This window comes from Caretta caretta, chromosome 1, assembly GCF_965140235.1.
Source record: "Caretta caretta isolate rCarCar2 chromosome 1, rCarCar1.hap1, whole genome shotgun sequence".
NCBI lineage: Eukaryota > Metazoa > Chordata > Testudines > Cheloniidae > Caretta > Caretta caretta.
This window is the reverse complement of record NC_134206.1, coordinates 40963757-40975805: the sequence shown is the minus strand read 5'-3', so window position 1 is coordinate 40975805 and position 12049 is coordinate 40963757. Positions and strand designations below refer to the sequence as shown.

Here is a 12049-nt window from a genome sequence, read left to right as displayed (position 1 = left end):
GCTAAAGTACTCTGCCACCTGCCTTGAGAGACCATTTGAGGTGTGACCTATATTTTCAGGCATGTGTCTTCATGCTGTCACATGACAGTGACTAGACTAATAGCTAGGGGTCACACTTAGTTACCCGTCATTTGCCATTGGTATGCTGAGGGTCAGAAGGCTTGTCCTGTCTGTACATAATGTGTAATGCCACCATACGACATGACCTAACCTAGACAAAGTGTGGGAATGTTGTGAGAGGTGGGCACACTATAGCTACCTGAAACTAAGTCCTGGGTCCCTCTTGCACCAGTGTTGTTTTGACATCTTACAAGTGCTGTGCTCTCTGAGTGTGTTAGTCAAAGTATAGAATGGAGATTTTAAAAAGCATGCTAAAACTTGACTTCTTTCTTGGGATCAAGACACCACAATATATGGATTTCTCCTTAATATTGAAGGTGCAAAATAATAAGAAGCTTATATTAATTTAAGAAGCACTTGACAAATACTTCAGTGATAACCACAATATAAGGATGCCACAGTGGCTAACAAGTTTTAATCCCATATCTGCATGGGTTCAGTAAACTGCTTAGAAGTTGATGAGAACTGGGTTTTGTTTTTTTTTTTAATGGAATCCTGTTTCTTTTTTCAGAGAAAGAGGAGAGAATAGCTTTGCGCCAGCTCAGCAACATTTAATGTGAAGTTAAATTCTGTTTTTGTTCCAATTATTTCCATTGTTTCCTTCTGTCTCCTTGAAAAGCTTCCTGTTTTGTTTTTAACTGAAGGCTGGAGCAAGACTTTTCCGGTTTTCTTTTCTCTTCTGCCTTTCCGTTGTCCCCTGGCCTATTGCTGTTCTCTCTTTCATTACCCATGTCCTTTTTCACTGTTGGTCACATGGCCTTGTAGAATGAAACTTTCCAAGTCTGTGGCACTCATGCAGTTCGAAGGAAAATACAAGAGCAGTTCCTCTCAGCAACAAGAGGAAACATGGTGTAATAGTTAAAAAACACATGAATGGAAGTAAGAAGATCTGGTTTCTATTCTTGGCTTTGTTACAGATTTGCTGTGTGACAATAGTCAAGTCATTTAACCACTCTGTACCTTAGTGTCCCTATTTGAGGATAATGGATATTGTGAAGCTTAATTTATTAACATTTGTGAATTGCTTTGAGATCCTGGGAGAGTAGATGCTATAGAAATATGAACTATTGTTGTGCTGCTCTTCACTCGTTTGTACCATGCATGTTGCAAGCTGTGACATGATCTCTCCAAAGGCTTTTGACTGAGCTCTTCTGCACAGGCTACAGCATGGTGGCACACCTCAGCATGGGAGTTCTTAGGCTGGTCTAACTCAAGCTTTGGGGTGTGTCCAGAATTCAGAGGACACAAAGATGCCTTAAAGCCATATTTGCCCCTCTTCTCATCCCCTGCTGTACCTCCTGAACTGCACTGTCCAGGAGGTGTAGCTCAGAACAGAGTACTATGTTTTCAGTCACTTGTCACATCATTGAGAGCTTATTTTAACAGTTTAAATAAAAAACAAAACCACAAATTATTTGTGCCCCCCTCTTTGTCCTTCCCTCTTGCAGCCTTTCACTATTACGTCCTCTTCTCTAGTTTCCTTGCTACCTGCCCCTCCAAAATCCTTTATGATTAGTCATATAAATTATTATATTGGTGTTCAGACAGATAGAGGCCATATTGCAGTCTACTGCATTCAGTGCACATTTTTCTTAGGTAGGAAAAGTCAATACTCATTTAAATCAATTGAGTGCCAATCCTTTTGATGGTGCCGAAGTGAACCATGTAGTTACACGCATAAACATTTTTATTTATTTCCTCTTTAGCGGACTCATTGGTCGCAGCTGGGCTATGGTGTTTGCTGGTGGAGGCTTCAGAGTGAAACTTTATGATGTTGTGCAACAGCAGATAACAACTGCTCTGGAATACATTAGGTAGGTCACCTGATTTTTTTGACTGAGATAAACTGGCACTGCAAAATAAATCTCTATTCAGGTCTAGCATTTACAATTATGAAAATATTCTGACCACAATCCCTTTTCTTAAAAAAGGAGCCTAAAGTTAGCTTGTCGGGTGGTAATTTTCAAAAGTGCCTAAGTGACTTACGAACACAAGTACCATTGAATTCAGTCAGATTGTGCTCTTAAGTCATTTAGGGTCTTTAAAAATTACTACCTGTAGGGGCCTAAAGATGGATATGGAGCTTAATCTCCTATTTTTGAAGACTTCGGCCTACAGGATCTTAGGGTTTAGTCACCCACCAATTCTAAACTTGGTGATTTCATAATTCAGGAATGGAATACAAGAGAGAATTGGGTACCACTGTACAATTGTAAGCTGAAAATATATGCACATAGAGGCTTTTGAATGAAAAGGAAGCAGAGTCTAAATAGTTTCCAACATGGAAGGATATCAATGGTTGTGTTCCTCAGTGATCACTACTGGATTCTGTATCTATTAACAACCTGGCAGAAAGGGTGACTAGTGAGGTAGCAAGTTTTACTGATGACTCAGTTATTGTTAATTAAAATGGGGAAGTGTTATAAAGAACTGTGAGCCATCTTAGGGCTAGTGACAATCTAGCCCTTATATGATCATGCGGGGGGGGGGGGGGGAGTAAAGCTTTTCTCCCTTCTTCTCCAATTTGTCTGCCAAGTTAGAGCTACGTGGATCTTACCTCCAAGTGCTGGGGGGAGCACAGAGGCTGAGAGCCAGATATTACATCCCAAGGAAGCAAGTGGGAGAGGTGACGTGTAGGCTGAGCCATGGTTCTGGTGGGTGGAACATGGGGCGGCAGAGCCAGCTGACTGTGTGGGGAGAGAAATATGAACCAAAAAGGGTTGTCGCAGATTACACACCAGTGAACTAGGGTGGGCAGAAAAGCACGTCTTCTGTGGTTCTTTGTGGTGCAGTCCAGCTACCCACTGTTTTACTCAGGGCTGTGCTAAAATGCATTGTCTAACCCTAAACTAGGAAATTGGGCAACATGATGGGAGATGAGTCCTCCACTTACTGTAGGCATGACATTTTGTTGTTGCTTTGTGATGTTTGTTGTGACATGAAATAACTTCATATGTTCTGGTGACACCATAACCCAATATAAATACCTTTATACCACAATATCACAAGTTGTGCCTTTCTGAATTAGAGAAATCAGTGGTGGCTGTGAGGGAGTTAGAGTATCTACAGGAAAGTAAAGGCTGGACTACACTGAAAACTTCCATCGGTATAGCTACATCTCTCAGGGTGTGAAAAATTCACACCCCGAGAGATGTAGCTGTAGACAGTTCTAGGTCGACAGAAAAATTCTTGTCAGCTTGGCTACTGCCTCTTGGGAAGGTGGATTAACTGCAGTGACGGGAGAACCCCTTCTGTTACTGTAGTAGGTGTCCGCAAAAAGAAAAGGAGTACTTGTGGCACCTTAGAGACTAACAAATTTATTTGAGCATAAGCTTTCGTGAGCTACAGCTCACTTCATCTGATGCATTCCTGTGGCACCTTACAGACTAAATTTGTTAGTCTCTAAGGTGCCACAGGAATGCATCCGATGAAGTGAGCTGTAGCTCACAAAAGCTTATGCTCAAATAAATTTGTTAGTCTCTAAGGTGCCACAAGTACTCCTTTTCTTTTTGCGAATACAGACTAACATGGCTGCTACTCTGAAACCTGTAGTAGGTGTCTACACTGAAGTGTTACAGTGGTGCAGTTGCAGTGTTTTGAGTGTAGACATATCCTAAGAAAAGGTTATGTGTGAAATGCTGGCAAAACTCCCATGGACTTTAATGGGGTCAGGATTTCACCCAAGCACTTTGAGCACAGAAAAAAGAGCATAAAAGGAGATAGACTAGTTGGATGTTTCCACATAGTCTCTTCCTTCATGCATAACTCTTAAGGCACTCTGTAGTAAAAAGCAATACATGTCAAGAGACTTAATTCTTCCTTAACACAATATAATTAATCGGTGAAACTGAGGCCTTGGCTACACTTGCAAATTACAGTGCAATAAAGGAGCCCCGGGTGCACTAGCTCGCTACTTGTCCACACTGGCAAGGCACGTAGCACACTCTGACTCTCTGGCTACAGCGCTGCTGGTACTCCACCTTGGCTAGTGGAATAACGTTTGCTGCACCCCCGCTGGAGTGCTGGGGTGCCAGTGTGGACACCCTGGTCCTGTAGTGTGCTCTGATCGGCCTCCAAAAGTGTCCCACAATGCCTGTGCTAGCCACTCTGGTCATCACTTTGAACTCTACTGCACTGCCCTCAGGTGACCAACCGTCAGCCCCACCTTTTAAATTCTCTGGGAATTCTGAAAAATCCCTTCCTGTTTGCTCAGCCAGGCGTGGAGTGCTATCAGCAAATCTTTCCACGTGACCATGCCTCCACGTGCCAGGCGAGCCCCAGTATGGAGCAATGGTGAGTTGCTGGTCCTCATCAGTGTCTAGGGGGAGGAAGCTGTCCAGTCTCAGGTGCGCTCCAGCTGTAGGAATTACAATACCTTCGGGCAGATATCAAGGGACATGATGGAAAGGGGCCATGACCGGGACGCACTGCAGTGCAGGGCAGAATTAAAGTGAAGGAGCTTTGGAATGCCTACCACAAAGCCCGTGAGGCAAACCGCCGCTCCGGTGCTGCCCCCACGACCTGCCATTTCTACAAAGAGCTGGATGCGATACCTGGAGTGACCCCACCTACACTCCAGGGACCGCCATGGACACTTCAGAGCCCAGTGCAACAGGGCGGCAGGAGGAGGAGGAGGAGCAAAGCAGGCGCGAGGGTGCTGAGGCGGAGGAAGACATCCCGGAATCCCTAGATGCATGCAGCCAGGAGCTGTTCTCAAGCCAGGAGGAAGGTAGCCAGTCGCGGCGGCCAGTGCTTGGGGAAGGACAAATACCGGAAGAGGTTCCTGGTAAGTGGCTTTTAGTTTGGGAAGGAAGTTATTTGGTGCAGGGTCTTGGGGCTAGGAGAGTTAGGGCTGCATGCATGCCTAGATGCGTAATAAAGCGTTGATGTGCTCTCTCACATCGTGGTAATCGTCCTCAGTGATCTCTTCAAAGGTCTCATCCAGAACTTGGGCAATGCGCTTGCGCAGGTTTCTCGGGAGAGCCACTGTGGTCCTTGTCCCAGTCAGTCTAACTTGTCCGCACCACTGTGCCGTGAGGGGCGGGGGGACCATTGCTGCACACAGGCAAGCTGCATATGGGCCAGGACGGAAGCTGCATTGCAGTAGAAGACCCTCCCTTGCTTCCCAGGTACCCCTCAGCAGCAAGATATCTTTCAGGATGAACTCCTGTGGAAAATGTGGGGACAGTGTTCAGTGTAGGGGCCCCCTGCCGCTGTTGGCTCTCCCTAAGACACAGAAACCCAGAGGACAGTACAGCCGTGAAACAATCAGTCACGCTTGACCCTGGGCTTACTTACCATTTAGGGGCTCCCATGGGTTATGTGCACTCGTTTTGGGATGGGCAAATTATGATGTTGTGTAGACTGCGCTTGCCCTTAAGTACGGGTGAATCATTGCTCTGTCTGGTGTGAACAATGCTGCCTCTGTTAAGTGTTGCATTTTGCCTTTACAGATGCAACCTTCAGATCTCAGCCATCCATGTTATCACCATCTGAAAGACTCCAAAGAATCAGAAAGAGGCCATGTAGAAGCAAGGAAGACGTGTTGCATGAAGTAATGCAGCATTCAAGTAATGAAAATCAAAAAGTGCAGGAGTGGCGGAAGAGTGAAAGGAGGGTCCGCCAGCAGAATGCGGATCACCGGCACCAAAGCATGGAGCGGCTGCTAAGCATCATGGAGCGCCAAGCGGACTCAATACAGGCGCTTGTAGCAATGTAGGCGGAGCACTACCGCGCCCGCCCGCCCTTGCAGCCCTTGTCCCGAAACTCTTTCCCTTGTGCCCCCATGTCACCTCCAACCCACTTTCCCCAACATCTGGGTTCTTACTGCCACCAGCTGCCTCCAACACCTGTAGCTTCACCACCCAGCCTTGAAAACTACGACCCTTACCCGCTGTACTCAACCCCCATTACTATGCAGTATAGCCATCCTGAAGTGCAGCACTCATTGCACAGCACTCCAGACAGGACATACGCAAATCTGTGATTGTACTGTTCCCCACCCCCTTGGCCTTTCTGTTACCCAAGTAGTTGTGTCTCTTTTCAATAAATGGATTTTTTGGCTTTGAAAACATTCTTTATTATTGCATAAAGTAAAAGATACCGTAGCCCAGGAAAGAAACAGGCACTGCAAGTTAGCGTAGCAAACACCGATTCCTACTAACATTGGAACAACTGCACTTCACTCCCGTGCAGGGCACCAGACATTACTGGTGGCATTCAGCCTCAAATTGCTCCCTCAAGGCATCCCTAATCCTTGCAGCCCCGCGCTGGGCCCCTCTAATAGCCCTGCTCTCTGGCTGTTCAAATTCAGCCTCCAGGTGTTGAACCTCCGAGTTCCATGTCTGAGTGAATCTTTCACCCTTCCCTTCACAAATGTTATGGAGGGTACAGCACGCAGATATAACCGTGGGGATGCTGTCATTGGCCAGGTCCAGCTTCCCATACAGAGAGTGCCAGCGGCCCTTTAAATGGCCAAAAGCACACTCCACAGTCATTCTGCACCGGCTCAGCCTGTTGTTGAACCTCTCCTTGCTGCTGTCAAGGCTCCCTGTGTAGGGTTTCATGAGCCACAGCATTAAAGGGTAAGTGGGGTCTCCAAGGATCACAATGGGCATTTCGACTTCCCCTAAGGTGATCTTCTGGTCTGGGAAAAAAGTCCCGGCTTGCAGCTTCCTGAACAGGCCAGTGTTCCGAAAGATGCATGCGTCATGCATCTTTCCAGGACAGCCTGCGTTAATGTCCATGAAATGCCCACGGTGATCCACAAGTGCCTGGAGAACCATAGAGAAATACCCCTTCCGATTAACGTGCTCGGAGGCTAGGTGGTCTGGTGCCAGAATTGGAATATGCATCCCATCTGTCGCCCCTCCGCAGTTAGGGAAACCCGTTTGTGCAAGGCCAGCCACGATGTCATGCACTTTACCCGGAGTCACGGTTCTTCTGAGCAGGATGCGATTAATGGCCCTGCAAACTTGCATCAGCATGATTCCAACGGTCGACTTCCCCACTCCAAACTGGTTAGCGACCGATCGGTAGCTGTCTGGAGTTGCCAGCTTCCAGATTGCAATAGTCACCCGTTTCTCCACCATCAGGGCAGTTCTCAATCTCGTGTCCTTGTGCCGCAGGGTGGGGGTGAGCTCCTCACACAGTCCCGTGAAAGTGGCTTTTCTCATCCGAAAGTTCTGCAGCCACTGCTCGTCATCCCAGACTTGCATGACGATGTGATCCCACCACTCAGTGCTTGTTTCCCGAGGCCAAAAGCGGCGTTCCACGGTGGTGAGCATGTCCATGAATGCCACAAGCAAACTCGTGTCATATACGTTACTCGAGTCGATATCTTCGGAGCCCTCACTGTCACTTTGGATCATAAGGAATAACTCGACTGCCAAATGTGATATGCTAGCGAGACTCGTCAGCATACTCCTCAGCAGTTCGGGCTCCATTCCCGCAGACCGAAAGGGAAGACAGAGTGCGCAGTACAAAAAATGTTGAAAGATGGTGCCAAATGTGGACGGAAGCAAAGGGAATGCTGGGATGCGAACAGGTGCATCACGGGGCGTTGGGACAGGACCCCACCCCCTTCCCACAAGCCACAGCGCCAGAATGGGAAGAGGTGCTCTGTGGGATAGCTGCCCATAATGCACTGTTCCCAATGCTGCTGCCACAAATGTGGCCACACCAATGCGCTTGACAGCGTGGACAGACTGCAGCGCTTTCCCTACTGCGCTCTACGAAGGCAGGTTTAACTCACAGTGCTCTACATTTGCAAGTGTAGCCATGCCCTCAGTGACACAGCATATTTTAGTAGAAGTAGATTGCTGAATGATTTTCTGAAACTCATTCAATATTTATATGAGTAAGAACAGATTGTGCAATTACATTAGCTGATGATAAAAATTATATTGATAGTTAAAATTCACATTAGCATAAAAACTTTTAACACTCTGACTTTATTTCAGACTGCTATAATTCACTCTGAACCACTGCCATGATGCTGGGTTCTGCTACAGGAGCTGAAATGTTTAATTGCAGTGGAAGCTGAGTAAAATGATGGTTTTACATGTTGTTCTTGAATGCATGTACTGTGTCCCCTACAAAACAAGTTGACAGCTACTCCTTTGTGAATTTGGTGTTACTGGTTTTCCTTATTTTTAACTCCTCTAAAAGAAGATTGGGCAAGATGTCAGCATATCTATCATGTTACACACCTTTAAAACTGAAAAAAGGGAATTTTGTTCCACTATAATTAGCTTTTGTATCAAATATCTACTGTTTTATGGTTCACATACCCTGAATTTATTGTATGCAATTATTTGAAACCATGAGAAATTTGAGTATACCAAGAAGAAAAAATGTAGATCACCCTTTTTACCAAGAGAAAATGTGTTTAAAAATAATAAATGACTGCAGAAGCCAGATTACTTGTGCAAAGAAATGGAATAAAACTTGGGTATTATTCATCACTTTTTAGGATGTAAACCTTGTTTATAAAAGGAAAACCCAGAGTAATGGTTTGCAAACCATATTTGAAGCAAGTGTTTCAGATTTTATGCAAGTTTTACACAATGGATATTAATGGATAATGCATCTGCAAAACAGACTAAATTATTTCCGTCATACATAGCTCTGTGACTGGAGAGGAGATCCAGATGGAATTAGAATATCAATAAAGCTGCCTCAATAATAATGTCAGTATTGAAAATTAAAAGCATGCTTTGTGGCAGGTGTGTTGACTAATAGAGTAGTTATATGCTAGGAAATAACAAATAATGAAATTTGGGCCCACTCTGGCAAGATTGAAAATATGGAGGTGTATTAGCAGGGAGCATACATACAGCACACCAGGTAAGGAAACAGGAATGTATAAGGCATAATACTAAGTGAGACAGATTTCCTGCCTCCCTAATCGTTATCAGGCACATAGCAGTTAGAGTCCTGACACAGAGGAAATAGGAGGAAAAGGGGAAGGTCATGCTGTAAAAGTGACATACACTCAGCTAGAATTAACACTAGTAGCATTCTTAACAAGAATTCACTATATTGGAACAGCCTAGAAGCGCTCAGTTGAATGGGCAAGTTAATGAAGAATTCTACAATTGCTAAATTCTCATGGTCTCTGTTCAGTAATGGTGCAACCTGCTGTGTAAAGTGTATACTATAACCTTTTTGCAATTCATTAAACTCCTTTCTTGCAAGTAGCAGTCCCTTTGGTTTATGAATACAGAGTTCTTTGAGAACAGCATGTTAAAGTTGAAAGTTAGTGGGTCAGAAAACCAAGTAGTACCCTATTTCTGAGACTAAACACAGAACTCATGTATATTGAATTTGCTTATGCAAAGGCAAGAAGGAAGCTATATAAAGTAATGGGAAGTCAGATTCCAGAAAGACTTTGTATGAATGTGGCTTCATATTCTGTTCTATGAAATGTTTACACATTAAAAGTGTTTCATCCCACTGTGCACTGCTTAACTATGCAACTGAGATAAGAAACGTCTGAAAAGGATGACAAGTATTTTCCCTTAGGTCACTGATTCATGTTTTATGGAGTAATTTTTGTTCCACATCAACATTTAACTTATAAGGAAAAATAATGTAAGGGAAAAAGTGAATTATCGGGAAAAAGAGGGGGAAAAAGGAACTTGTGTTAGTTTTGTGGTCAGTTTCTCTTCTTGCAGAAACTAACCTATTCTGATTGTAGCTGTGTGTGGCCGGTTTTTACCCATATATTACTGTATGTATTTTTAAGGATGCCACTTACAAAATTGCACCACAGCTAACACTTAGAGATACAGAAGCAAGACTGAGTAACATTATTCTATATAAATAAAACACTGTATATCCTATTAATTAACTTTTTAAAAAGAATTCCAAAGCTGAAATTCATAAAGACTCTTATAGAATCTTGAGTGGTAAAACATTGGACAGTAATCTTTCCTCTCCTAACTATATCAATGGAAGTTATTGGCAAAATAAGTGGAAACAAATACCGTGTATATATCTTTATAAAAGTTCTTTTTTGTCCCCCCATTTCTCCCTCATATTCACCAAATAAATAGAGATATTTCTGAGATAACCTGAGAAGTTTGTCACTTTTTGAAGTGGTCCTGAGTAAGCTTATCTGAAAGTTGTTTCTTTGCTCATGCATTTAGTGTACACGCCAAAAGAAAAACTAAGCATTTGAGTTAGGAATTTAGAACACTACAGTAAAAAATGACCTAAGTATTAGAATCTGGAAATACCTAGCCATAGCACCAGCAACGTGTTTAATTTTGGCTCTTCCTGGGGCTTGTGGTGGCTGCCCAATCAGTAAGGGAGAGCTCCACTAATCACTGTATGAAAGAAATGAAGACCAGAAGCTTTAAACCTAAAGTTAGGTTCCTGAAGCAATATTTAAGTACCTAAATAAATAGCCTGATTTTCAGTAGTGCTGAACACCCATAAATGTTATTGAAGTTAGTGGGAGATACAGGAGCTAACCATCTTTGAAAATCAATACACTTTTACTAGGAGCCTAGCTTTAGGCACCTACCGTTAAAAATTCTGGCCTTAGTTTCTTTTGTTGTAAATAACATACCCTACTTATAGTTCAGCATTGTTTTGTACTGTCTTGTATACTTTAAAATGTGATCTCCGGGCAGGGTCCCTGGTCTCACTGTGTATATGTATATTTTTCCCACTCCAGTTGCTGCTTATCCTAGCATTATTTGTTTCTCTTTCTTTTAAAAACAGCTATCCACACAACTCCCTTGAACAATGGGCCCTCTTCCTTTACATAACATCTTAACTCCTCTCTCCCAGCGCACACACATTTGGATGCCTGTGTCAGGAATCTCCTGCTCTCTTTTGCAGTCCAGGGGTCTAGGGTGGGTTCTTACAGCCACTGGACAGAAGAGGGCAGAAAGTTCATTGGTCAGTTTTGGAATGTAAGCTCATATGTCACTACTGTCTGGGACTGTGAAGTTGCCACTGGGGCTTGTCCTTACCTACCCCTCTTCCCAGTTATCTCCACATGCCCCTTCAACCCTACACAACTGTCTCACACCTCTCACTCAAGCCGTCAGTCTCCCAAAACAGCTCACAGAATCCAGAAATGCTGACTGAATGGCTTTTGTCTGTGTAAATGTGCTGCCCTCTGGTGCTGCGGGAAGGAGGAAGGCAGACTGCTGTAGCTACTGGCTCCTTGTTTGGGCTTGTCTAGTCCTTGCCCCTAATGCTGCTGAAGATTGCTTCTGTTGCTCTTTTCTTCATGCAGGATGCTGGCGGCTCACCTTGGGAAATTCTGTGGAGGGTTCCATCCACAGAGTGTTCTGATGAGGGGTATGGTAGTGGCTCCTGTGACAGAAACTATTATCAGGGTAGCCTTCCCTTTTATCATAAAATAACCACTTCACTGCTCTTCTCCAAAACCAGCAATATTTTGTTTCGTCTCTTGCTCACTTGATCAGAAGCAATAGCTAACTAACAAATCTCAAGAAGTATGCCGTACAGATGTAATCATTTCAAGAGCTTTCAGAGGGAAAAAATGGGAAGGGTATGTTGTTACATACAGTACCTCAAAATGGACCCCATGTGACATAGATTGGTAATGTGAATATTAATAATCAGCAACAGAATTCCAGGAGTGATAATACAGTGCACTTTGCAACGCCAAAATATTCTTGCCTCTCTGAGAGTAGTTGACAATACTAAATGCTTGTGGAAAAGTACAGAAAACTAGATCACATTTCTTAACCCTTTGTAACACATTTCGTTTGAACAGGAGGTATTTTGTTCCTTACCTTCACCTTCAGGATGCTTCAGGAATCTCTTTTTGCTTAGGCTAGTTGAAGCATGGGGCAAATATGTAAGCATGGGATTAATATATCACTCCTAATGCCTTTGGCAAGTTACTAACCTCTCTGTCTTAGTTTGCACACCTGTAAAGTGG

The 12049-nt window shown here is 43.9% G+C and overlaps 1 protein-coding gene across 2 annotated transcripts in view; it reads left to right on the top strand.

The window, feature by feature from the left end:
- CRYL1 (crystallin lambda 1) overlaps window positions 1–12049 on the top strand; it is an 84685-nt gene that overhangs the window by 6292 nt on the left and 66344 nt on the right. For both annotated transcript variants that reach the window (XM_048845360.2, XM_048845353.2), the window contains exon 2: window positions 1827–1934. In XM_048845360.2, the coding sequence (XP_048701317.1) occupies window positions 1852–1934 (83 nt within the window). In that variant the 5' untranslated portion in view covers window positions 1827–1851. The remainder of the gene's footprint in view (window positions 1–1826; window positions 1935–12049) is intronic.